At 42.5% G+C, this 20,233-nt stretch overlaps 4 protein-coding genes and 1 non-coding gene across 6 annotated transcripts; 2 read left to right on the plus strand and 3 right to left on the minus strand.

Annotated features, from left to right (window-relative positions):
• Nucleotides 1-129: 129 nt before the first annotated feature.
• On the plus strand, nucleotides 130-4,230 carry ndufa6 (NADH:ubiquinone oxidoreductase subunit A6). Its single transcript, XM_086184658.1, has 4 exons — nucleotides 130-332; nucleotides 808-923; nucleotides 1,064-1,892; nucleotides 2,272-4,230. Exons 1-3 carry the CDS (start codon nucleotides 194-196, stop codon nucleotides 1,193-1,195), a joined length of 387 nt encoding a protein of 128 aa, XP_086040784.1. The 5' UTR covers nucleotides 130-193; the 3' UTR covers nucleotides 1,196-1,892; nucleotides 2,272-4,230.
• On the minus strand, nucleotides 1,287-3,389 carry smdt1a (single-pass membrane protein with aspartate-rich tail 1a). Its single transcript, XM_086184660.1, has 3 exons — nucleotides 2,973-3,389; nucleotides 2,257-2,405; nucleotides 1,287-1,867 (listed from the first exon to the last, which is right to left on the minus strand). Exons 1-2 carry the CDS (start codon nucleotides 3,126-3,128, stop codon nucleotides 2,268-2,270), a joined length of 294 nt encoding a protein of 97 aa, XP_086040786.1. The 5' UTR covers nucleotides 3,129-3,389; the 3' UTR covers nucleotides 1,287-1,867; nucleotides 2,257-2,267.
• On the minus strand, nucleotides 2,263-14,022 carry fam234b (family with sequence similarity 234 member B). 2 transcript variants are annotated; one of them, XR_015109994.1, is made up of 16 exons: nucleotides 13,740-14,022; nucleotides 13,360-13,578; nucleotides 12,370-12,900; nucleotides 11,808-11,921; nucleotides 10,167-10,334; nucleotides 9,528-9,643; nucleotides 9,120-9,276; nucleotides 8,859-9,000; nucleotides 7,517-7,711; nucleotides 7,216-7,294; nucleotides 6,909-7,076; nucleotides 6,610-6,730; nucleotides 5,046-5,272; nucleotides 4,333-4,429; nucleotides 3,598-3,743; nucleotides 2,263-2,516 (listed from the first exon to the last, which is right to left on the minus strand). XR_015109994.1 is itself a non-coding variant. In XM_086184657.1 (14 exons), the coding sequence occupies exons 2-14, from the start codon at nucleotides 13,496-13,498 to the stop codon at nucleotides 4,427-4,429; spliced, it is 2,160 nt and encodes a 719-aa protein (XP_086040783.1). In that variant the 5' UTR covers nucleotides 13,499-13,578; nucleotides 13,740-14,022; the 3' UTR covers nucleotides 3,750-4,426. The 2 variants fall into 2 exon arrangements, 1 of the variants encoding a protein (XP_086040783.1); XM_086184657.1 differs by lacking the exons at nucleotides 2,263-2,516; nucleotides 3,598-3,743 and having other exon boundaries at nucleotides 3,750-4,429.
• Nucleotides 13,894-14,047, minus strand: LOC147245521 (U12 minor spliceosomal RNA). Its single transcript, XR_015110254.1, has one exon. It is a non-coding gene; the product is annotated as a U12 minor spliceosomal RNA (small nuclear RNA).
• A 409-nt stretch (nucleotides 14,048-14,456) lies between these two features.
• Nucleotides 14,457-18,790, plus strand: poldip3 (polymerase (DNA-directed), delta interacting protein 3). The gene is made up of 10 exons (XM_086183951.1): nucleotides 14,457-14,606; nucleotides 15,169-15,269; nucleotides 15,459-15,892; nucleotides 15,998-16,042; nucleotides 16,151-16,228; nucleotides 16,328-16,549; nucleotides 16,829-16,906; nucleotides 17,028-17,157; nucleotides 17,317-17,383; nucleotides 18,248-18,790. Exons 1-10 carry the CDS (start codon nucleotides 14,539-14,541, stop codon nucleotides 18,462-18,464), a joined length of 1,440 nt encoding a protein of 479 aa, XP_086040077.1. The 5' UTR covers nucleotides 14,457-14,538; the 3' UTR covers nucleotides 18,465-18,790.
• The last annotated feature ends 1,443 nt before the right edge of the window (nucleotides 18,791-20,233 follow it).

The raw sequence follows: 20,233 nt of genomic DNA on the forward strand, positions 1-20,233 counted from the left end.
AAAAAATCATGGTAAAATTATGAAAAATGCAATGTGACACTCTTGAGCAGCAGTTAGTCTACGGTCGTTGCCGGGCTTTCATGAACCTGTGACCACGAGCAGCCAGACCTGTAGGTGGCATCTTTGTGTTCATCGCCATGGTGACACAATCGAAGAAGTAAAAACCGGAAGCAAACGATCGGCAGCAGCAATCATGGCGTCCACATCAGCGGCCCGGACAGCGGCTGGTGCTGTAAAAGTGGTAAAACCGATCTTTAGCCGAGACTTGGACGAAGCTAAACGCAGGGTCCGGGAGCTATACCGGGCTTGGTACCGTGAGGTTCCGAACACAGGTATGTCGGTCCTCCAGGCCTTGTGAAGGCTCCGAAACACACCACTGAGCGTCAAGGTCGTGTGTATGTGGAGGTTTAGCATAATGGCAAGCTAACAAGCAGTAACCGAACCACACACTCGAACTTATCTTGCTCGTGTCACACTATGGCTGTTCTTACTTGTGTAAGCTTGTATTTATATAGATACTAAACCCAAATGTTTGTATTGTCATGACATGGCTGAATGAGAAAACATTGAAGTGCTAGCGTTCATTACCTGCGATTGTCGCTAAGTTTGTTTGGGTTTTAAGAGTAACATTATTCTTTATCAGTGTTTGCATCAAGATTGCTGTCGATCTCATAATTCTACACTTAGAGGCGCACTTCATGTTTTCCGCTTGTGGCCCACATTACGAGTTCTCTTAAGAGAAAACTTGAGGGCGAAGGTGAGGCGGAAACGGACGTAGATCTTGTCTCTGTCTCTCGATGTCTTTAGTGACAATGTATCAGCTGGATATCACAACACAACAGGGAAGAGGCAAAGTGAGGGAGATGTTCGATCAGAACAAACATGTCAACGACCCCCGTGTCATCGATATGTTAGTCATTAAGGTGAGTAACGTAATTGTGAGGTCTTGTCTTAAAATCAGGCTGCGTCATTGTTGAATGAACTTGCATGTTGCATTATTCTCCTTATTTTTTTTCTTCTACTGGAGTATGTATGAAGATCGAGCGTGTTCTTCATCCCCCAGGGGAAAATGGAACTCCAGGAAACCATCCACATCTGGAAGCAGAAGACTCACATCATGCGTTACTTCCATGAGACTGAGACTCCTCGTCCCACCGACTTCATGTCTAAATTCTACCAGGGTCATGACCCATGAACTTTGTTTACCGTCGACCAACTTTTTTGCTCATGTCCAGTGTGACTGATATTCCTCTTTCCTGTAAATACATAAATACCACACACTCCTGATTGTTTCTTTTATTCAGAATTATAGCTCTTTAAAAGAGTTAAACCACAAAATGTAAACATTCCACATAGATCAGTACTGTAAGGAGAGAAAACCACTTAAACATAGCATTTTTTTCAAGCCAACATCTCAGCTATAATTTGAGATTTTGAGGGAATGTAAAAACTACTAAGTGGTATTTCATTTTAAGGCCCACTTGTGTGTTTATAAATGCGTCTGCTGATAAGTTAATTGGTGCTTCATTCAAGGCAGCATTGTGTGTGAAAGTAGATCCTAACGCCAATATTACACCTTCTTTTACTATTGTATGTCTGACTTATGAGGGCGAAAAACGCTGCAGACTTTTACCCAAAGTCCACTGATTATGTGCCGCGTTTTACAGTTGCGCTCTCTTGTATTGAGACTATATTAGTGCATGCAAAAACGGCACAATACAAACAGCCTCTGACAATCTTCCACCAGTCAACTACAGTAAAACCCCTGAATCTGGTGCAGGCAGAGGCGATATGAGAATTCATCTGAGGGGACCACCATGGCTCAGAGGCTCAGAGGCTCAGGCTTGTCCCAGCAGACGTCCCAGACCTGCGGAGGAAGGAAAACCTTACATGTGAGCGTTCACCTTTAAGTCTCTGTTTTCTTGTGTGTCTGACACAGCTTTACCCTCCCAAAGCCACAAAAGGTCTCAAATTATGGATCCCAAAATCCTAAGATCACAAATGTGGACCTCAAAGTGAGCTGCACTCTAATTTAGTGTGGGGAAATGGCTGTTCGTATTTGAAATCTAATCGTTTAAGGCAATGGTAATTTGAAATGTTGTGTAGCGTTTTTTTGGGAAATAGACTTTTATAATTCCTCCTTTCACTGAATGCAGCATCCACATGTGACACTTCACAAGTCTCCCAAACACAGATGCAAAAACTCATTACTGAGCGTGTGTTTGTGTGTGTGTGTGCGTGTGTGTGTTGTGGTACCTGGTCGCCCATCAGTCATCATCATCATCATCCTCGGGGACGAAGATGTCGTGCTCCTCCAGTAGCGCAGCGAAGTTTTTGCTGATCCGAGTCCCAACGTACAAGAAGGGCACCACAACCAGAGCAATACGGATAAGGCCGAAGGAGGTCTGCTCGCCAGGGTCACACCATAGCAACAACTAGATTAGTTCGTGCCAAGAATCCTGTCAGCTTGACTTCTACGGAGCCATGGAGTGGCCATAGAGAAACTGTTTTTGTTTCTGAAAGAATACAACAACAAAAAATGTAAGCCACAACATTTGTTTGTTCGTAATAAATTTAAGGAGCAAGTTGCATTTCGAAACCACAAACTGAGACAATTGTACAAATAAAAAACTATACATGGTGGCTCAGGTGGAGGAAAAAAAAAAAAAACAAAGCAAAAAATCGAGGTAACAAGTTATAGCTCGTGCTCTCAAAATAATTGTGGGGACAAATATGTTGTAGCTTTAAAGTAAAAAGAAAAAAATCTATGGCCACTCCAGGGTTTCACCTACTATTACACAACACTTTGTGTGAGAAACAACGGCAGAGATGTTTATCAGTCTTATAAAACTAATAAATATTTATCACCAACGAGGCGTCCTACGGGGAAAGTTCAGGTTTACGAGCCACCCCTCCCATTACCCTGTTTTCAGTCTCCCTCGAGCTTGAGCTCACCTCAAAGCAACGCTCACCTTTTTGGGTTTGGGTAGAACTGCACCGGAGGCCGTCGTCACGGCCTGCCGGCAAAAGTTCACCATCCTGCCCGGCCCGCTGGATGGGCGTAGTGGCGAGGAGCGGCTAATTCTCAACGCCGACAGCCTGGCCAAACGACCGAGGTGCGACGCCATGTTAACAACGCTTGATGCGGCAGCAATGCGGAAAATAGCTATTTTAGGTGGTAGGAGTTGCAACAGCGAAGCCCAGCGGTGTCATAACGATACTGCAGCTACATTGACTCAAAGACTTCCACTGGAAGATGGTGCAGAGGTCAGCACTGTTGCCTCACAGCAAGAAGGTTCAGGATTCAAGTCCCGGCTCGGGCACGGGATCTTTCTGTGTGAGTCTCCATGTTCTCCCTGTTCCTGTGTGGGTTCTCTCTGGTACTCCAGCTTCCTCCCACAGTCCAAAGACATCAAAATAATGTCAGAAAATAAGTCAATTTTCTCATTTAATAATAGAAAAAAATGGCAGCTATTTTATTAAAATAAAACTTGTTTATATATATATATATATATATAATGATATGTAACAATCACTTTGGACATTTCTGCATTAAGAACTTTTAATTAATCAATTTTCCAGATGATATTTACATACTTTCACTGACGGTTCTTTCACAGTGTGATATTCGTGCTTTTACATGAGGAAGTGAAGATGACCTCCGCACTGCACCACAGGCCTCCCTCTCTTTCTCCTATTCGCTGATTCCTGCACAGTTTCAATACATGCAAAATCTCGAGGCACTGATAGAAAAGATAGAATGAACACAAGATACAAGAATCCATTTTCAAACTTGTAATATAGGAAGTTGCAACTCACAATCGAATATCAGAACCTTTAACTTCTTCAGTTGAGGAAAAAAAAGTGGTTGATTTAATAACAATAAAATATGACAGATAAATCAATAAATACTTTACAGCATTAAATATTTACAGCCTCACTTAGCTTGGTGATAAACTCTGTTAGTGGTTCCTGACCAAGTGCGTGGGATTTGACACTGCATTTAAAAAAAAGCAAAACAAAACAACTGGCCTTGGAAGATTGTGTAAGTGATGAAGAGCGTAAACACATTTGCACGTTCTTTCATCAACATTTTTGTGCTTCAGTATCAGACGTAAATTCGCAAAATTTCTCTGCTGCCATCAATTCCAAATAACCCCAAACGTTCAAATAAATATTAAATACATCCCTAAATGTGAGTTCAAACATTAAAAAAAAAAAAAAAATCCCTTCAGACATGAATAAATAAAATCACTACTTTAAAATGAACAACATACAGATATAAAACAAATCTGTGTCAAGTAGCAGAACTTAAAATCATACTTAGTGTACCTAACGAGATGTAAACGGCTTCAAATGAATTCCTCCGTAGTGCAGTGATCCACAGCTTCTCCTTTTAGTTGTCCTTCTTGTCCAACTGCAGCAATCACTACACAAAAACACACAGATGAGGCATCACACAAATCTCGTACAAAATTGTTACAAGTATTCTGGTTGTATGCTCAGCGTTGTCAAGGACTTCAAAGAATTTCTTCCCAGAAACAGAATGTCACATACACAACTAAAGTGTCGCCTAACTGATGCTCTAAACTGACCGGAGGCGTGACTGTGAGTTTTATTGAGAGTAAATCACAGTACTTGTCCAGACACAGCAGACGGCCAAGCTGCCCGACAGTTGAGTTTCCAACAGATTTTGGACGTCCACAGTTACAACAGGATTGATGTGATTATTTCAGCTTTTGTTGACGAAGGTAAGAAATGGTGTTTACATGTATATTCTTGTATTAAGCACCTGCTCCTCCCAATAACAAACCAAACAATAACAGTGAATATTCACGGGTTTAAGAACCAGTTGTGTGATCCTCTCTGGTAACACGTGGGAATCAGGTGCTTTCCTCAGTACCTCCAGGCACATAAGACTGTAACATTATTTTCTCTTTCCTGACTCTTCATCTCAGCTTCTAGATGTCACCAGATCTGACATACCGGCCTTTAAAACAATACCATGAAAACATTATGAGATCATTCATTGCTGTCTTTCTCACCTGCTGTTTGAAGGCAAGACGTCTGAAGAACTTGTTGACCTCAAACGTGCTTGGTTTAATGGCTCCAGCGGTCTTGTTGCGTTCCCCTAGTCTGACTAGTTGTGCTTTAGTGACAGCAGCTCGGAGGCTCATGCTCTTGATGATCCGAGCACCCGGCACTGAATCTGGTGTGGGCCGTGACGACACAGTGATGTAGGAGGCATCCTTCTGATGCTCCTGGTAGCTCACTGTCAGAGAGGAAGAGGGAGCAAACAGGACAAAGGACATATTTAGCATCTTCACGTAAGAATTACTTGGATTGTTCTTAAGTACAATTTTGAGCTGCATTTGCAATTTATGCTACATCTCAAAGGGAGACATTAAAATGTACTTTTCGCACGACGGATGACACTACAAGCTTTTGAAATACAACCAACCGACCATTTTAGAATGGATTCTTAACCAAACGCACCAAATTTCTGGGAAACAGCCGATTTGCAATCCTCAGCAGAGCCAGACAGGAATACGAATACCTCTCCCAGCTCGTGCATTAGAGACCTGAGACCAACAAAGACCTGCTGACTGCTGCTTCGCTTCGCACAATGAATGGTAATGAAAGGGGAGTGTTAGCATACCAATCAAAAGTACTTCGAATACAAGTCCTTGGCTTTATTGTTTTAACAACGGTTGGGCAAAATGCTCACAATATTGTAACAGTTTGAAATTATGGGGATATTACAACTGTATTCTTTTTACAGATGCTTCAATATTATACAATACAATATCAAACTCTGGGGGCTTTGCTATTTTTTATATTTTTTGGAGCGCCTGGACTTTATGTGTAAAAATACACGCAAAACCTCATCCCAGTAAAGCATGATCATGTAATATACTTTTTTATTTTCAGGATAAACTGGGCTATAAGAAGAAGTATGCTACAGGAGGGTCATTGATTTTGCAAATAGTAATATGACCAGTAATACAAGAGAAAAAAAAATGGAAATTAAATCAAAAGTAATTATTAAAACATAAAGTAAAATATGGATGAACACTTCTGACAACAGAGAAGTGTTTTCTGCTGTCCTCCTTTTCAGGTAGAACAAAGAAGTACTGACAATTACACAAACGGTAAACTATTAACAATTTTATCTACAAAAAAAGCCCACTTTTTGCAGTCTTTTGGCAGAAACTTCGTATCTGCTTATTGGCTGCTCTTCTCCTGTTATTGAATGTTTTGTAAAACGTGTATTTGGGATCGTGGACGATCTCATTCACTCCGGAGGGTTAACAATCAACAGATGTCATACATCGCAAATGTGAATCAAAGCTGCATTAAGTAATATTCAGTTTAATAACTAGGATTTTTAATGCAAAACTTGCACTTGTGATGAAGTATTTTACACTGCTGTTTTGATACTAATGAAGTAAAGGATCTGAGTAATTCTACAGTGGAGATATTGGACAGGAAATGTGATGCAGCACTAGAAGTACACTTCTTTAGCCTGTCTGGTCACCACAAAGTCAGCGGTTGTTTCTGTTCAACAAAGCAGATATTTCTGGGCTGTACTCTTCAGCTGCACTTTACCTGATGACGCGACGGCTGTATCGGTGGTACTGGTGAGCTCCAGCAGGATTGTGGGATACACAGGGTGCAACAGAAACAGCTTCCTGATTAGTGGCTCTGCTGCAGCAACTCCTGGTGCCACCTACACCATGAATGTGGAGAGTTAAAACAAACAAACAAAAATCACTCGAACTCACAGATGATGTCGTAAAATAAGCTTCACACATGTTTCGCAAAAAGCAGCTCTCTGTTTTATGTGTTCGGCCAGAAACTAACTTCAGTTATTTGGCTCAATGAGCATGATCTCTAGGCAGACTCACAGTTGCCTTGGTGATATTCTTCTGTGTTTTGATTGGTTCGCTGGCCCAGAAAATGAAGGCTGATTGGCCAGTCGAGGTGGAGATTGCTGAGGTCTCCACAACAAGACCAGGGCTAACAAACTCTGCTGTCCAAAGAAGGTGCCTATTCACCCCATCGATGATCTGTGCCTGATAACAAGTCACAAGCACACATCGGTTAAAGATGCATAATGCTGAGGAGCAAACGTTCATGAGTAACTGACGAAACAGAAGCACAACAGCTTGCATGTCTGCGCAGCATGTGAGCTCTGAAACAGACTTGAATTACCGTCATGATGCCATTTGCTGAATGCTGGAGGAAAAGATCCAGGATTCCATCATCATTGAAGTGTCCTGGGGCTGGTTGGCTTTGACAGGCAGGCAAAGGAAGATTTCTTTTTACATTGTGATGATTTGAGCGTGTCAAAAAGCTGCAGTGGAATCTCCTTTTCATCTCGTACTTATCAGGTATTTTTTTAGTCATCTATTTTTCAGACTAGTACATGACTATTTCTACTTTAACAGTTTTGGGTGTAATCTTGGCAGGAATGTAACAGCAAGTGAACTTCTCAGTAGTCACTAAGTCTTACCTGTGTATGGGAGCAGAGTTGAAGGTCCATTCTTTGCTTATGTCCCGCTGTTTGAGCACTGAGACTCTGCTGAGTCCGTATACCAACACCCAGTCACTTTTGGTGGAGTTCAGGTTGGAAAGAGTGTCCAAGCTGTTGTGGTTATTGCTAAAACCAGCCACAAGAGGGAGCAGGAACTCCACATGCTCCGATCCCCTGGAAAGCAGGATCATGACATGTAATTACCTCTGGCAAGAGGTTGTTTTTTTCCTCCTTCCTACTGTTTTCTCTTATTTGTCTTCATCTATCAAGAGGATTATGCATAAATCCTGCCTGTTCAATTTAGCTAGTAAATGTGCATCCTGTTTATTGTGGCCATTAAAGTTTAATCTGGCTGCCAAATGTATAACCTGCTTACTTTGGCTATGGAATGTTTGATCCTTTGATTGTAGCTGCTAAATATATATAATAAATGTATTTCTGTTTATTGTGGCTAGTAAATGTGTTTTGTTTATTGTGGCAAAAAATATATATGCCAAGTTTACTTGAGGCTGGTTAATGTATGTTGCATTTACTGTGGCTGGTAAATGTATGTTCTGTTTGCTGGGGCTAGTAAATGTTTCTGTTATTGTGGCTAGTAAATATATTTCCTGTTTACAGTGGCTAGTAAGATGATGTACTTATTATTGCAGCTATTACATAAATGTTATTATGACACTAACTAGTAAATCTATCCATCCATTTTCTTCAGCTTATCCTGTTAAAGATCGCGGGGGGGTGGAGCCTATCCCAGCAGTCTTCAGGTGAGAAGCAGGGATCACCCTGGACAGGTCACCAGTCCATCACAGGACCAACACATAGAGACAGACAACCATTCACACTCACAGTCACACCTACAGTCAATTTAGAGTATCAATCAGCCTCGTCCCCTCTTGATGTCTTTGGACTGTGGGAGGAAGCTGGAGTACCAGAGAGAACCCACGCAGGAACAGGGAGAACATGCAGACTCACACAGAAAGATCCTGTGATGGAGCCAGGACTTGAACCCGGAACCTTCTTGCTGTGAGGCGACAGTGCTGACCACTGCACAGCCGTGCCGCCCTGACTAGTCAATGGATATCCTTTTATTATGGCTGGTGAATGTAAGGCCTGATTACTCTGCCTAGCAAATGGTGATGTTGTTCACCGTAGCTCAAAAATGTGGAATAGACTGTTCAATCAATGGGTCCTCCTGCTCTGGCTTCATTGTTGTCACAGGTTTAGCAGCTGTGCCATCTCCCTGCCAACATGTTAGATGTTTTTGATGAACAGACAAAGAGGCGTCTGCACAGCATAACCAGAAATTCCCGTCACTGGAACGTACCTGTAAATGGGTATGTAGGAGGAAGAATTTGTTGTTTTGAGTCCCTCCCACCCTGGATCCTTCCTTCTCAGTGCCTGGGTCAAGGGCAATTTGCCAGTGGCATGAATGTAGATATCTCGCAGAGAGACGGCCTCAACATTACCTGAGGAAACATGCGGTATTGAAGAAGATTGAATTAGTCCAGCTGTAGACCAGCATGCACACACGCTTACTGTGACTTGGTGATGGCTAGGATCACACAATGCTGAAGGAGTTCTTCACCTAGTCCAAACAAGATGTAGTACGCCCCCTGTTGTGTCTCATGCAGCAAGGGACCAATCAGCTTTCCTTGTCCAGTAAGGTTGAAGGGCACCGATTGTCCAAGATTTGCACCAGTCAACCCAGAAATCAAGGTCAGGGAGAGGTCCAAAGTCCGAACCTGAATCCAGAGGAACAAAGTGTGCAGTCAGTGAATGAAAAGGCCAATGTCTTATCGGCATGAAAAGTCAAAAACATGTGGCATTGTGATCATTTACAATTATACAACTTTCATACACTGGAGGTAACATTAGTCTGGACGTCGGCCTGATTTCATTAAACAGAAAAGAATTACTTCATTAATTTCTTCACTCACAAGTATCAAAATGCAAATGTGATGTAAACTGCCACAATTTGTACATGTGGGACTACCTCATCTGCTGGCAGGGTCGCTATGAGCAGATCTGGGACTGAATCGCCCTGGAGGTCTGGGATTAATACTGCCTGGGATTCAATGTTCTTAAGCAGAATGGACCACAAGTTCTTCCCTGGAAGGTGAAAGGAAACCTCTTTGACCTGGTTTTAAAGGCTCAGGTTGACTTGCTTTAATGACATTTAGACCACAGGGACAAGTGCTACAGTTGAAACATTTCTTTTGAATATCCTTCACAATAATCAAACAATAGACAATAGAGGAACTTTTACAGCAACCTTGTGAAACTTGTTGCTTGTGAAAATGACACTGGGATGACAGTGTAACTTGACTGGCTTACTTCCAATCAGTCTTTAACAGTCAATCTTTATTTAAATGGCGCTGAATCACAACAAAAGCCACCTCAAGGCACTTTACACAAAGAGCAGGTCTAGAACTTTACTCTTTAGTTCAAATGAAAGAGACCCAACATTCCTACACGAGCAAGCACTCGGTGATTTTGGCGAGAAAAAACTCCCTTTTAACAGGAAGAAGCCTCAGGTGGAACCAGGCTCAGAGCGGGCGGCCATCTGCCTCAACCGGTTGGGGTTGAGAGGGGGAAGGAGAGCGATGGGGGGGGGGGGGGGGGGGTTTCTTACCTGTGGTGCCATTGACAGCCATGAGGATTGATTTCCCAGTGAGGAGACACACAGGTACCGTCTGGGAGCTGAACTGGAGCCCACACTGGATGAACATCACAGACTCTCGCATGACTTTCCTCCACAGCACCTGGCCACTGGCAGCAGACAGAGCCACCACGCTATAAACTGGGACAAACACAGCGTGTGGAGATGTAAGACACACGGCTGGTTAACAACCGATTCGGAAAAAGACAATGACACTTCAGCAAACAATCTGAGGTTTTTCTGAAAAAACCTGACGATAAAATCTTTATTTCTCTGGTGCTGCACTGCTGCTGATTACATGAACGTTTATCATTTTTGAGGATTACAATTTTTGCTAGTCCACTGAGACCAACAGAGACCAGCTGACTGCTAGTTAGCTTAGCAAAAATGGAGGGTAGGGAATGGGAAGTGTTAGCATACCTCCATCAAGAATGATAAAACACGCTCCAAAATGTTGTTGTTGTTTTTTTTATGATCCACATTAATATAACTTGGGTTGCGTATAATATTCACAACGAAGAAACAAAACCCCGTACAAAAGGAAGTGAACAATAAATAAACATAACTTATTGCTTTTGAGGCATTGAAAACAAACCAAGAGAAACAGGAGTGAACAGGTAAAGGCTGAAGTCTGAGCTTATAGCACCTGCACTTTTTACCTTCATGAAAGCGAAATGAAAGACGCTAACAGAACTCAGCACAGAGTATATTCTCGAACCAAAAATCTCAAATCAACACATTTCATGTACGCACTGGTGCTCATACTTCGCCTTTGTATTAGTTGATGATCCCGTGATGATGATGATGAGGATTTAAGGGCCTGTGGATTTATGAAAAGTTGGTCGCTTGATTTGTGATTCTGGAACGAGACCCAAGTGGGTATGTGATGGTTTTACATGAATTCCCCCAAACCTCCATGCAGCATGAAATGGTCTGAAGTACGAAAGGACAGTGTACGTGTCACAAATCTACTTTGAGAATGTCTTTTTGTGCAGCTTCAATATCGCGACTGACTTTGATATTATGATTCACACACGATTCCCATTTGGAAAACTTTTTTTTTTTTTAATATTTTGAAGAATGGTGGAAGGAGAGAAATCGGTCCATAGTTCGAAAAAGAGTGCTTATCTCCATCATCGTAAACAATAATGACCTTTGCTATTTACATCTGATGGGGATACTGTATCGCTGTTGGGAATGGCTGATTGCAGATTTGGTTCAGTGGTTTCGCTGTACTTTCTATCCTTTTTTATTTAATTATTCATTTTTGATCCTACAGACCGACATGCAGTTGGAACTACCTTCAAGACTGGATGCGGTTTGGGCAACAGAGCAAAGTGTTTGTTGATGACTAGAAGACTACCACTAATCACGGGCAACTCTGAAAGAGAGGATGGAGAGGATTCCTTCAGGACAAAACAAGATCCTGAAACTTCTCTACTTGATCACTTTGGATGGAGGTATGCCAACACTTCCCACTCAAGACCATTCATTGTGCTAAGCCAACCTAACGCCCTCACAGAGGCACAGGGGGACTGAGGCACATGACAAGGAGGCGGTGAGTGGAAACACCTCAGGATTAACTGGCTGCACCATTTCAAAGATTTCACATACTTTTGTTCCCTTGCGTGAGATGAGTGTCGTTGGTCCATTCGGTAACGCCAACTAGGACGTCATCCACTTGATCACCATCGATATCCCATAATGCCAGCGCGGGTGGAGTGACACCTGGATGGAGAAAGAGAACAAAGTGAAAGATAATGACTGGGAATATTAGTGCTCTAGCAGGTGTTGTAGCAGGAGGTTGACCACATTTGTTGATTAAACTACAATCTGACATGAAAGCCTTTGCTACTTCTTTCATAGAGCGTGCTGCAGCAGGACGTGTGGTGGGAGGAGTCCGCTCACGGTCCCGTGTTATTACAGGAGAATAATTAAAGGCTGAGTCAGTGTCTGGTTCAAGAGTCTGAATAAATCAACACATTGGAGGTGCAACCGGTTTTATAAATTAACAAAGGAGAGGTTGCTTCTTTCAATGAAGGATTCGCATTGAAAATCTGGTTAATATCATTCCGTGTCTTTAGTTTAGACTTTGACTGCGTGTCATTTTGTAGAAGTCATAATTGACATGCTACTGAGAACGCAGCTGCACCCATCATGTCATAATTTTGTTTACCTCCATCTCCAAGTGCTCTCTCCCACTGTGGTCTCTTAGCCAGATCTCCCTTCTGGCATGGAATCAGGAAAGCACAAAGTAGCACAAGCAATGTGGCGCAGACCAGAGGTACCAGGAAAAAGGATGTTCTTATGGCATGCTTCATCCTCATCCTTTTATCTTCCGCATCTATAACATGAATCCCCAGCCCCGTGCCTCCCATAGAACCAGGGCCCCCTCTTTCCTCCCCTAGCCCCCTGTCCCTGGCTGCGTGGCTCCAGTACTGCATGCCTTTCGCATCATCTTTGTCCTGCTGGGATTTGCTTGGAAGACGTTCCCGCCACTCATCCTCATCCTCCTGCGCCTCGTCCTCTGCCGCCACAAGCCTTCCAGATCTGCCACCCCGGAGCTTTGACGAACTTCCTCCGAGGCAACTGTCCCTGCTGAGACCGTTTCGGGGGTAATTGAGCACGAGGTCATCCTCCTCACTCTCGTCCTCACTGTCAGCTTGGGTGAGAGGGTCGTACTCACCCAGCTGCGAACCCTTCTTCCCTACGGAGACAGACAAATTATCTACTAAAACAGAATGTTTGCCTGTGAAAGTCACAGCAATATCTGGTCTGACGTCAGCAAGTGACGCAATGTTTATTATGCTGCTTTGCTCCGTGTGTTGTGCTAGTGTCGGTTATCATTAGCTTCCAGCAGCCAGCAGAGACGCAGTGATAGAGGCTCATGCTTTTCATCAAACGAATTCAGTAACCATATCATTCTTTTATGGTCCGATGTAGAAAGAATTTTGAAATAACTGACAACACCGAAGATATATTAAAAATGTATGGCACCTCAGTGGATAAATTGAATGAATTCCATTTCATTTGGAGATGCAAAAAAGACTCCTCTGAGACCCTCGACTCCAGGGCAACAATGGTTGATTTTTATCATATGAGATATCTTCTTCGACACTGTTCCTGGGTTCGTCTGTCTAGTAAAAATGCATGTCGTGCATCTTACCGGGTAGTTTGAGGGCACGGGACAGCGCAGCAGCCATTTCTTCCCTTACGGATCCGCGAGACCGCAGTAACAATGACGCGCCAGCGTGGTGAGCTGTCCGAGGGCAGCCAGCGCACCCAGTTGCGTGTGCCCACTGCATCACGGGACTTGGAGTTTACTGTCACTACTTACACGCAGCATGGTTATCCGGCTTCCCATGGTACTGCACTGGTATTGCAACTAAGAAATAATAATTAAAATCAAAGAATGAGTCAAATCCGAAACTGCAAGAATTAAAACAAGGAAACAAAAAATTCCCTCACGGTAAATACACAAAATTAAATTGTGTTATTTTTGTGACAATAAATACATTATGTAATCATAACTCTGGGTATACTAACTGTAGATAGAAGTGGCGTTACAATAGTTCGTCAAGATATGGACTTTCGAACGCATTCGACGGCTTAAAATTGTGTCTGGTCACGGGTCGGTTTTCTTAAGTGATAAGATTAGAGAGCCATGTCAGTTTTGAATTTTTCACATTGTTGAGATTCCAGGGAAGATCCAAATCCCGCAAGGCATCTCAAAAAGTAGATGAGTCACCTCAGCGAGCAGACCTGTCCCCTTTCAAAAATTGATCTCGTATAATGAACGAGGACACGGGCGTCACCCCGCATCGTTATTTTCCTTACTCATCAGTTTAAGGCATACAGAATGTAAGTTTCAAATAATTTAAGATACAGTGCACAGAACATCTCTATTAGAGTGACGACCAAGGCTGGTTTCCAATAATGTATTTCCGTGTTATCGGAAAATTGACTTTGTGAAAAATATTCTCTTATAAGTATCAAATGATTAAAAACTTTTAATCATGTATATTTTCTTCATAACCCACTGTATTTTATGTGAAATTTGGCGCAAAGGCTCATGGGTTCCAATCTACACATTTGACAAGAGCAATCGATCACAGATCCTTAAATGGAAACTAGACAGCACGTTTTTTCTTCGTAACTGGCTCCTCTCCTTCTTAACATTACGTTTGATTATTTTTTTGGGGTGTAACAAATATATAATCATTTGATTAGTAATCAAAATTAATAGTCTTTTCCATGAGACATTAGGCCTTATGGGGCTCCTCGGCGACCGTACTTCTCGCTAGAATGTTTCATTCGCGCACGCGCTGTGCGGTAGAGTGAGAAAATGGCAGACGTCTCTTTGGATGAAGTGATACGACAACGCGGTATTAACGTTAAGGCACCCGCTAAGCGGTAAGAAATTTAATGGTATGCTGTTTATCGGTAACTATTTATGGATATGAAAACGTTTTGTACGATCTGGTGAATCTTTATTAGAATTTAAAGTTGTTTTAATCAAGCTAGCTAAAGCAAGCTAACATTAGCCTATTAGAGCTTGCAGCAAACGCTTGTGAAACGCTGGGCTAACCTGTTAGCATTAGCCATTAGCAACTATTAGAACGATAGTCCGATGTTGTGAACGAGATAGGTGAAGTATTTAGTCGCACCCTTCTCTTTTCTATGTAAATTGATTGGAATAGCAAATTAATTCCCGGACATACAACGTCTTCCTAGTTGTAGAGCTGCCATTTCGTCCCTCATCAGACGTAGCTTTGCTGGCTCCAAAGCTAACTGTATGTTGGCATCTGCACAGCATGTTTTCAACTCCTCCTATTGTCTGTGCATGTATTAAACCTCAGTGCGACAAGCTCTACAAATGTCGTCCACATTAAATTTACTTAACAGTGGGCACAGTGGATTTATAAGTACATTTTATCTTTGTAACACTGATTACGATAAGCATTTCTTTTATCAGAACCATGTTTGGTCGAGGCGCAGGAGGGATTGGCAAGACTTTTGACGCCCGGCAGAAGATTGGGGTGAATGATGTACGACAGAGACTTGGAGGAGCAACGGGTAAGGGCCACCATTATTGTGTAGCTATTAACATATGCTCATTTGTGTAATTGTGACATTTTACGTTATAACTGTCCTAATTTCAGGTAAAGACTATATTTTAGTGGTGAAATACAGACGTTCAGTATTTCATCCACCTCTGTTGTGTTTTAATAAATTCTCCCTCAATCACCTTCCTGTGCCCCTCAGGCTTTCAAGTGAAAGATGCCAGAGAAAAGCTGGGGCAGAAAGATGCCCGCTTCAAAATTCGTGGCAGGGGAGGTGGCGCAGGAGGAGTGCAGGATGCCCGTCAGATGATAAATTCACGCAAACAGGGCCAGAATCTGTTCAGTGTGCCTATCGTGACCACACAAAAGACAGCTGCAACACACCAGCTACAGAGTCCAACACTGGTGCCGCAGATACAGATACACACCAACAACAGTTTTGCTGGTGTAAATACAAGGCAGTTTGCCCCAAGTGTACAAGGACTGAGTGGGAGGGATGGCACTACGCCTCAGTTGACCAATAATAACAAAAGAATGATGGATGCTCGCGACAGGCTGAGCCTGAAGAGGAGCATTGGAGGGACACAAACACAGCCTGCTGCTGCAACAGCTTTCAAAATAACCAAGACCATCCAGGTGAGGTGAAGATAGATCAGTGACAAGGTCCTTATACTTTGCTGTGTACGTGTTTAAGAATATTGACATTTTTATTGAAATGATGTTTGACGGCTCTCTTTACAGCAACGTCCAGCAGGGATGTTGGGTGGAATGCGTGCTGCCTCACAGGTACGCCTGTTTTTCTTGGCATTCTTAAACATAAAGTATTTCTTGGTGAAGTTTTATTCCATTTTAGAGCCTAAGCTATGTACTGACGGTCTATTTTGTTACCCACAGCCTATCTCAGCTGAGCATGATGTCACACCCTCTAAACAAATAAAGATCACCACTGCTAACAATATGCTTCAGTCACGGGTAAGAGCTCTTTCACAGCAGCTCACCTGACCTCATATATCAGAATAGAAGCACGCAGTGAAATTGTTGCATATTACAACTTTCCTTCCTTTTATTCAGGCTAGTACGATGGGCTCCACATTCTCCATGTCAGCTCCAATCACCAAAGTGGTTAAAAATGATACTTATACAGCCCCACGTCCACCAGTCCCTGTGGCTCCCACACGGCCCAACCCTGGCATGGCTGCTACACGGTCCTCCCCTGCAGCCTTGCAACCAGTGTCCAGGACTCTCCAGCAAAGTACAGCAGAAACCAGCACAACACCTCCTACTCCACCTCAGGTACCTGATCTCCTGCATCAGGGGTCCCCCTTGTATTAACATTCAATGTATTGTTCTTTTTTTTTTTCCCCTTTACACAAAATTTTGGTGCCTGATAGGTGAGTTAACAAGGGGTTTTGTGTGGCGATCATTACAGTAGCAGTAAACCTTTTTATAGGAAAAAGAGATGTCAGGCTAAGGTATTTTTCACACCTTCCCACCACAGTTGCAATCCTTATTGAATGGGCATTTTTCACAAGATATTCTTTGCCCTGAGGTGTTTTTCCCATCTCCTTCAAGCCTGCTTGCAGTCCTTTGGAGGGAACCAAAATAACAGTGAACAACCTGCATCCCCGTGTCACTGAGGAGGATATAGTGGTGAGTGCAACACACTGATTTGATGTAAGCTTTTCACGATGATTAATTTTCCGTTGTTGGTGCTGTTGTACCTATGATGGCTCATTCAGTGCATTTGTGCTCCACATCCATTCGTGCACAGGAACTGTTCTGTGTGTGCGGTGCCTTGAAGCGAGCGCGGCTGGTGAAGGTGGGAGTGGCTGAAGTGGTGTTTGTCCGTAAAGAGGACGCTGTGAGCGCGTACAGAAAGTACAACAATCGTTGCCTTGATGGTGAGTGCTAGGGGCAAGGACGCACACGTCAGATGGCTTTTTGTTGAGTTTTTGTTAAATTAAGGATAGCCCCGTTCGATGTATTCAGCATCACTGCCATTAGTAATTGGTATTTTATGTATCATGATCTATTTATTTTGTCTTCTCATCCTCCCACAGGCCAGCCAATGAAGTGTAACCTTCATATTCAGGGAAATGTCATCACTTCTGATCAGCCCATTCTATTGTAAGTGAGCCCACAGGGCTTCACTCCTTCTTTTCAAATTAATGTGTAGTTGATGGCAATTATGTGCACGTTTTTTCATTTGCATTTGAGCCCCGACCCTGAGTGAGAGCAGCAACAGTCAACCATTTAATCATTTTCATATAAAGAGCAGTGACTCTGCATCTTCTGAAATCACGTGATTTCAGAAGATGCTAGGATTTAACTGGGGGGAAAAAACCAAAAGTTCAACATTATTGCACAAATATTGCAGGAATTGCTTATTTTTCTGAAAAAAATTTAGTAGATTATTATTTTGATAACCGTACTGCACTTTTTTTCCCCTCCCCTCGCCATTTTGTGGAATAAGCCACAGCCAGCAAAAAATACAAAATGAGTGACAAGCTGGAGACCCTTTAGCAGCTCAGCTGTCTGATATTTTTCTGGAGTTGGTGGAGACCACGTCAAAACATGAATGTTGGACTTACTGGACTCCAAATGAACGATGATGTCTCCACTAGCTGCTGACTGTAAAAGATTGCTTCATTAACTTGCCCAGTCATATATGATCCACTTGTTGCCTCTGCTTTCAGTTAATACAGGCTATTCAGTGGTATGTGGAGTTTTCTTTGAAACTGCAGCTCTTGGCTGATGTATTTTGCGATAGGCCTATGTGGTGAATTGATTGACACAGTGGTTTTCAATCAGTTGCTGACAATAACTACGTATAGCTTTTTTGGAAACATTCCCTGCTGTGACGGACTTATTTGAGTCGTGTGATGAGTTTCATTTCACCGAAAAGATGCTTAAAACTTCCATGCACAGAATATTGAGTCCGCCAGATTTGGATGTAAGTTAACATCTCATCCTCTCTCTGATTTCATGCAGGAGGCTCAGTGACACGCCAGGCTTGGGCAGCGGAGCGAAGAAAGATGGTCTTCCCCCCTCCTTGTCTCGTCCAGCCAGCCAGCGAGCCTCCTCTCAGCCCACTCCAGAGGTTGACCCCCAGACCATCCTCAAAGCTCTGTTCAAGTCCACCACACAGTCGACCTCCACCACCGAGCCCCCCAGCTCACAGGCCACTGCCTTCCGCATCAAGATCTAGCTTTTGTCTTGTATGAGTACAGTTGTCTGTTGATAAACATATTCTTGCATTCTTCACAGCAGGCCCTCCACGCGCACTCATTCAAATCAGATTTTTACACATTTGATATACATTAATTACCGCATTAATTAATGGATACTTGTCAGCCAGTTTGCACTTGTGGTATCCAATCATCTCCAGTTAGTTCCTGAGATGGACCAGTAGAAATGTGTTTGTGGGATTTTGTTTTAATCCAATGTGGTGGGTTTTGCCAAATGTAATTTTTTTTTTTTTTTTTAATTGTCAATTCAGTTTAAACCCATTTGGATATGTTAATTTTTTTTAATCCTCCAGTTTATCCCCACCACGCAAAATAGGGAGAAGCGAATTAACAGGGACCGGCTGTAAGCAGTGTTGGTGGCCCTCTACACCCACGTTTGTCAGTTATAATATCTAGAACTCCTCAAGAGTGTTTCAGGCGTTTACAACCATTGAAATTGAACAAAATGTCGACAGTTAAACGTGGAAAAGGTGTTAATATCATGACTTTATTCCAACTTCTTTCTATAAACCTGACAAGGGGTCTTATACCAGCAGAGCAACTGGAATCAGCTCCTTGATGAAATCAGGGACATGCAGAACTCATACATGGACTGAAGCGTAAACCAGCTCCCAAACAGTCATATTATATGTTGTTGTTTATTTTAACCATTGATGTGGCATCCAGATTCTTCTGTGCTGTTTGTGACTGGGTTTACTTAGTTGTCCTGTATTGATGCAGTATATGTTTAATTCTTTCTAGGAATACATTACACTCAATTTCTTTTTTTTCTACTGTAAATCTCTCTTCTTCTTTTTTCCCCCCTCTGGTAATGTTGGTCAAGAAGAGACTAGAGATGTCAGACCTGTTTGTGAAAATTCACCATTAAATATTTAGCTTTGTAGATGTTGCCAGAGATCCCCCCACCCCCCACCCTCCGTTTCTCCTGCTCTGTTTTGTGTTAAAAAGAAACGTGAAAAGTAAGATCCAGAAAAGTTGAGACTTCTGATGGGTGAGTGGGCCAGTGAATAGCGAATTTCTCTGATTGCGTACGCTACAGACAATTCTGCCTCTATTTCTTAAGCTTATACTGAGCAGTTTGTGCGTGAGATTAAAAAATACTTGTATCTCAGTTTTAAAATCTACATGAACAAGAATGCCTTTAAACTCCCAACAAAATTAGTCTTTAATATAAAGCCACATCCAGGCAAAATAATAATACTTAAAAACAGCATTTGTTTTGTAGAGGGAAAAAAAACCAAAACCTCTTGAGATGGAAATGAAAGAGTGTCCTAGTTTTCAGAGCTCTGCTTTTATGCCATGGAGGGCCGTGTGTATGCAGGTTTTCCTTCCAACCAAACACTTTAACAGGTGATTCCACTGATTAACACACCTTCAGCCACAGAAGAGTATTAATCAGTGGAATCACCTGTTAAAGTGTTTGGTTGGAAGGAAAACCTGCATACACACGGCCCTCCATGGCACATGGTTCCCCACCCCGATCTGGTCCCTTGTAAATGTGAGTGGAAACTGCTTTCTACATCCACAAGAGTGTAAGGCCAAAGCCTAAATCATTTAGGTTTTGAAAAAATAACTGATCAACTTTGGGTTCCCAATTTCACTTTCAGAATCCTTCACACTCCAAATATAACTATTGAGGGACACAAAAAATTCAGCAGTATATGAATGTGGAATTTGAATTGCTTTACAGTGGTTGGAAGATAACTAGACCATTGCTAGAGTTGCATCT

The sequence above is a fragment of the Aulostomus chinensis genome, chromosome 18 (genome assembly GCF_037954235.1).
Source record: "Aulostomus chinensis isolate RoL2024-O1b breed Wild chromosome 18, RoL_Achi_v1.0, whole genome shotgun sequence".
Taxonomy (NCBI): domain Eukaryota; kingdom Metazoa; phylum Chordata; class Actinopteri; order Syngnathiformes; family Aulostomidae; genus Aulostomus; species Aulostomus chinensis.

What these genes read in the sequence shown, in the direction of transcription:
- poldip3 (XM_086183951.1), top strand. Translation starts at nt 14,539, where the DNA reads ATGGCAGACGTCTCTTTGGATGAAGTGATACGACAACGCGGTATTAAC. An exon ending in GAGACTTGGAGGAGCAACGG is followed by an intron (nt 15,270 to 15,458) that starts GTAAGGGCCACC and finishes TGTGCCCCTCAG; the next exon opens with GCTTTCAAGTGAAAGATGCC. An exon ending in ACAATATGCTTCAGTCACGG is followed by an intron (nt 16,229 to 16,327) that starts GTAAGAGCTCTT and finishes CCTTTTATTCAG; the next exon opens with GCTAGTACGATGGGCTCCAC.
- smdt1a (XM_086184660.1), bottom strand. Translation starts at nt 3,128, where the DNA reads ATGGCGTCGCACCTCGGTCGTTTGGCCAGGCTGTCGGCGTTGAGAATT. An exon ending in TTCTACCCAAACCCAAAAAG is followed by an intron (nt 2,406 to 2,972) that starts GTGAGCGTTGCT and finishes CCTGGCGAGCAG; the next exon opens with ACCTCCTTCGGCCTTATCCG.
- ndufa6 (XM_086184658.1), top strand. Translation starts at nt 194, where the DNA reads ATGGCGTCCACATCAGCGGCCCGGACAGCGGCTGGTGCTGTAAAAGTG. An exon ending in CCGTGAGGTTCCGAACACAG is followed by an intron (nt 333 to 807) that starts GTATGTCGGTCC and finishes CGATGTCTTTAG; the next exon opens with TGACAATGTATCAGCTGGAT. An exon ending in TCGATATGTTAGTCATTAAG is followed by an intron (nt 924 to 1,063) that starts GTGAGTAACGTA and finishes TTCATCCCCCAG; the next exon opens with GGGAAAATGGAACTCCAGGA.
- fam234b (XM_086184657.1), bottom strand. Translation starts at nt 13,498, where the DNA reads ATGCAGTGGGCACACGCAACTGGGTGCGCTGGCTGCCCTCGGACAGCT. An exon ending in CCGTGCCCTCAAACTACCCG is followed by an intron (nt 12,901 to 13,359) that starts GTAAGATGCACG and finishes CTGTCTCCGTAG; the next exon opens with GGAAGAAGGGTTCGCAGCTG. An exon ending in AGAATATCACCAAGGCAACT is followed by an intron (nt 6,731 to 6,908) that starts GTGAGTCTGCCT and finishes TTCATGGTGTAG; the next exon opens with GTGGCACCAGGAGTTGCTGC.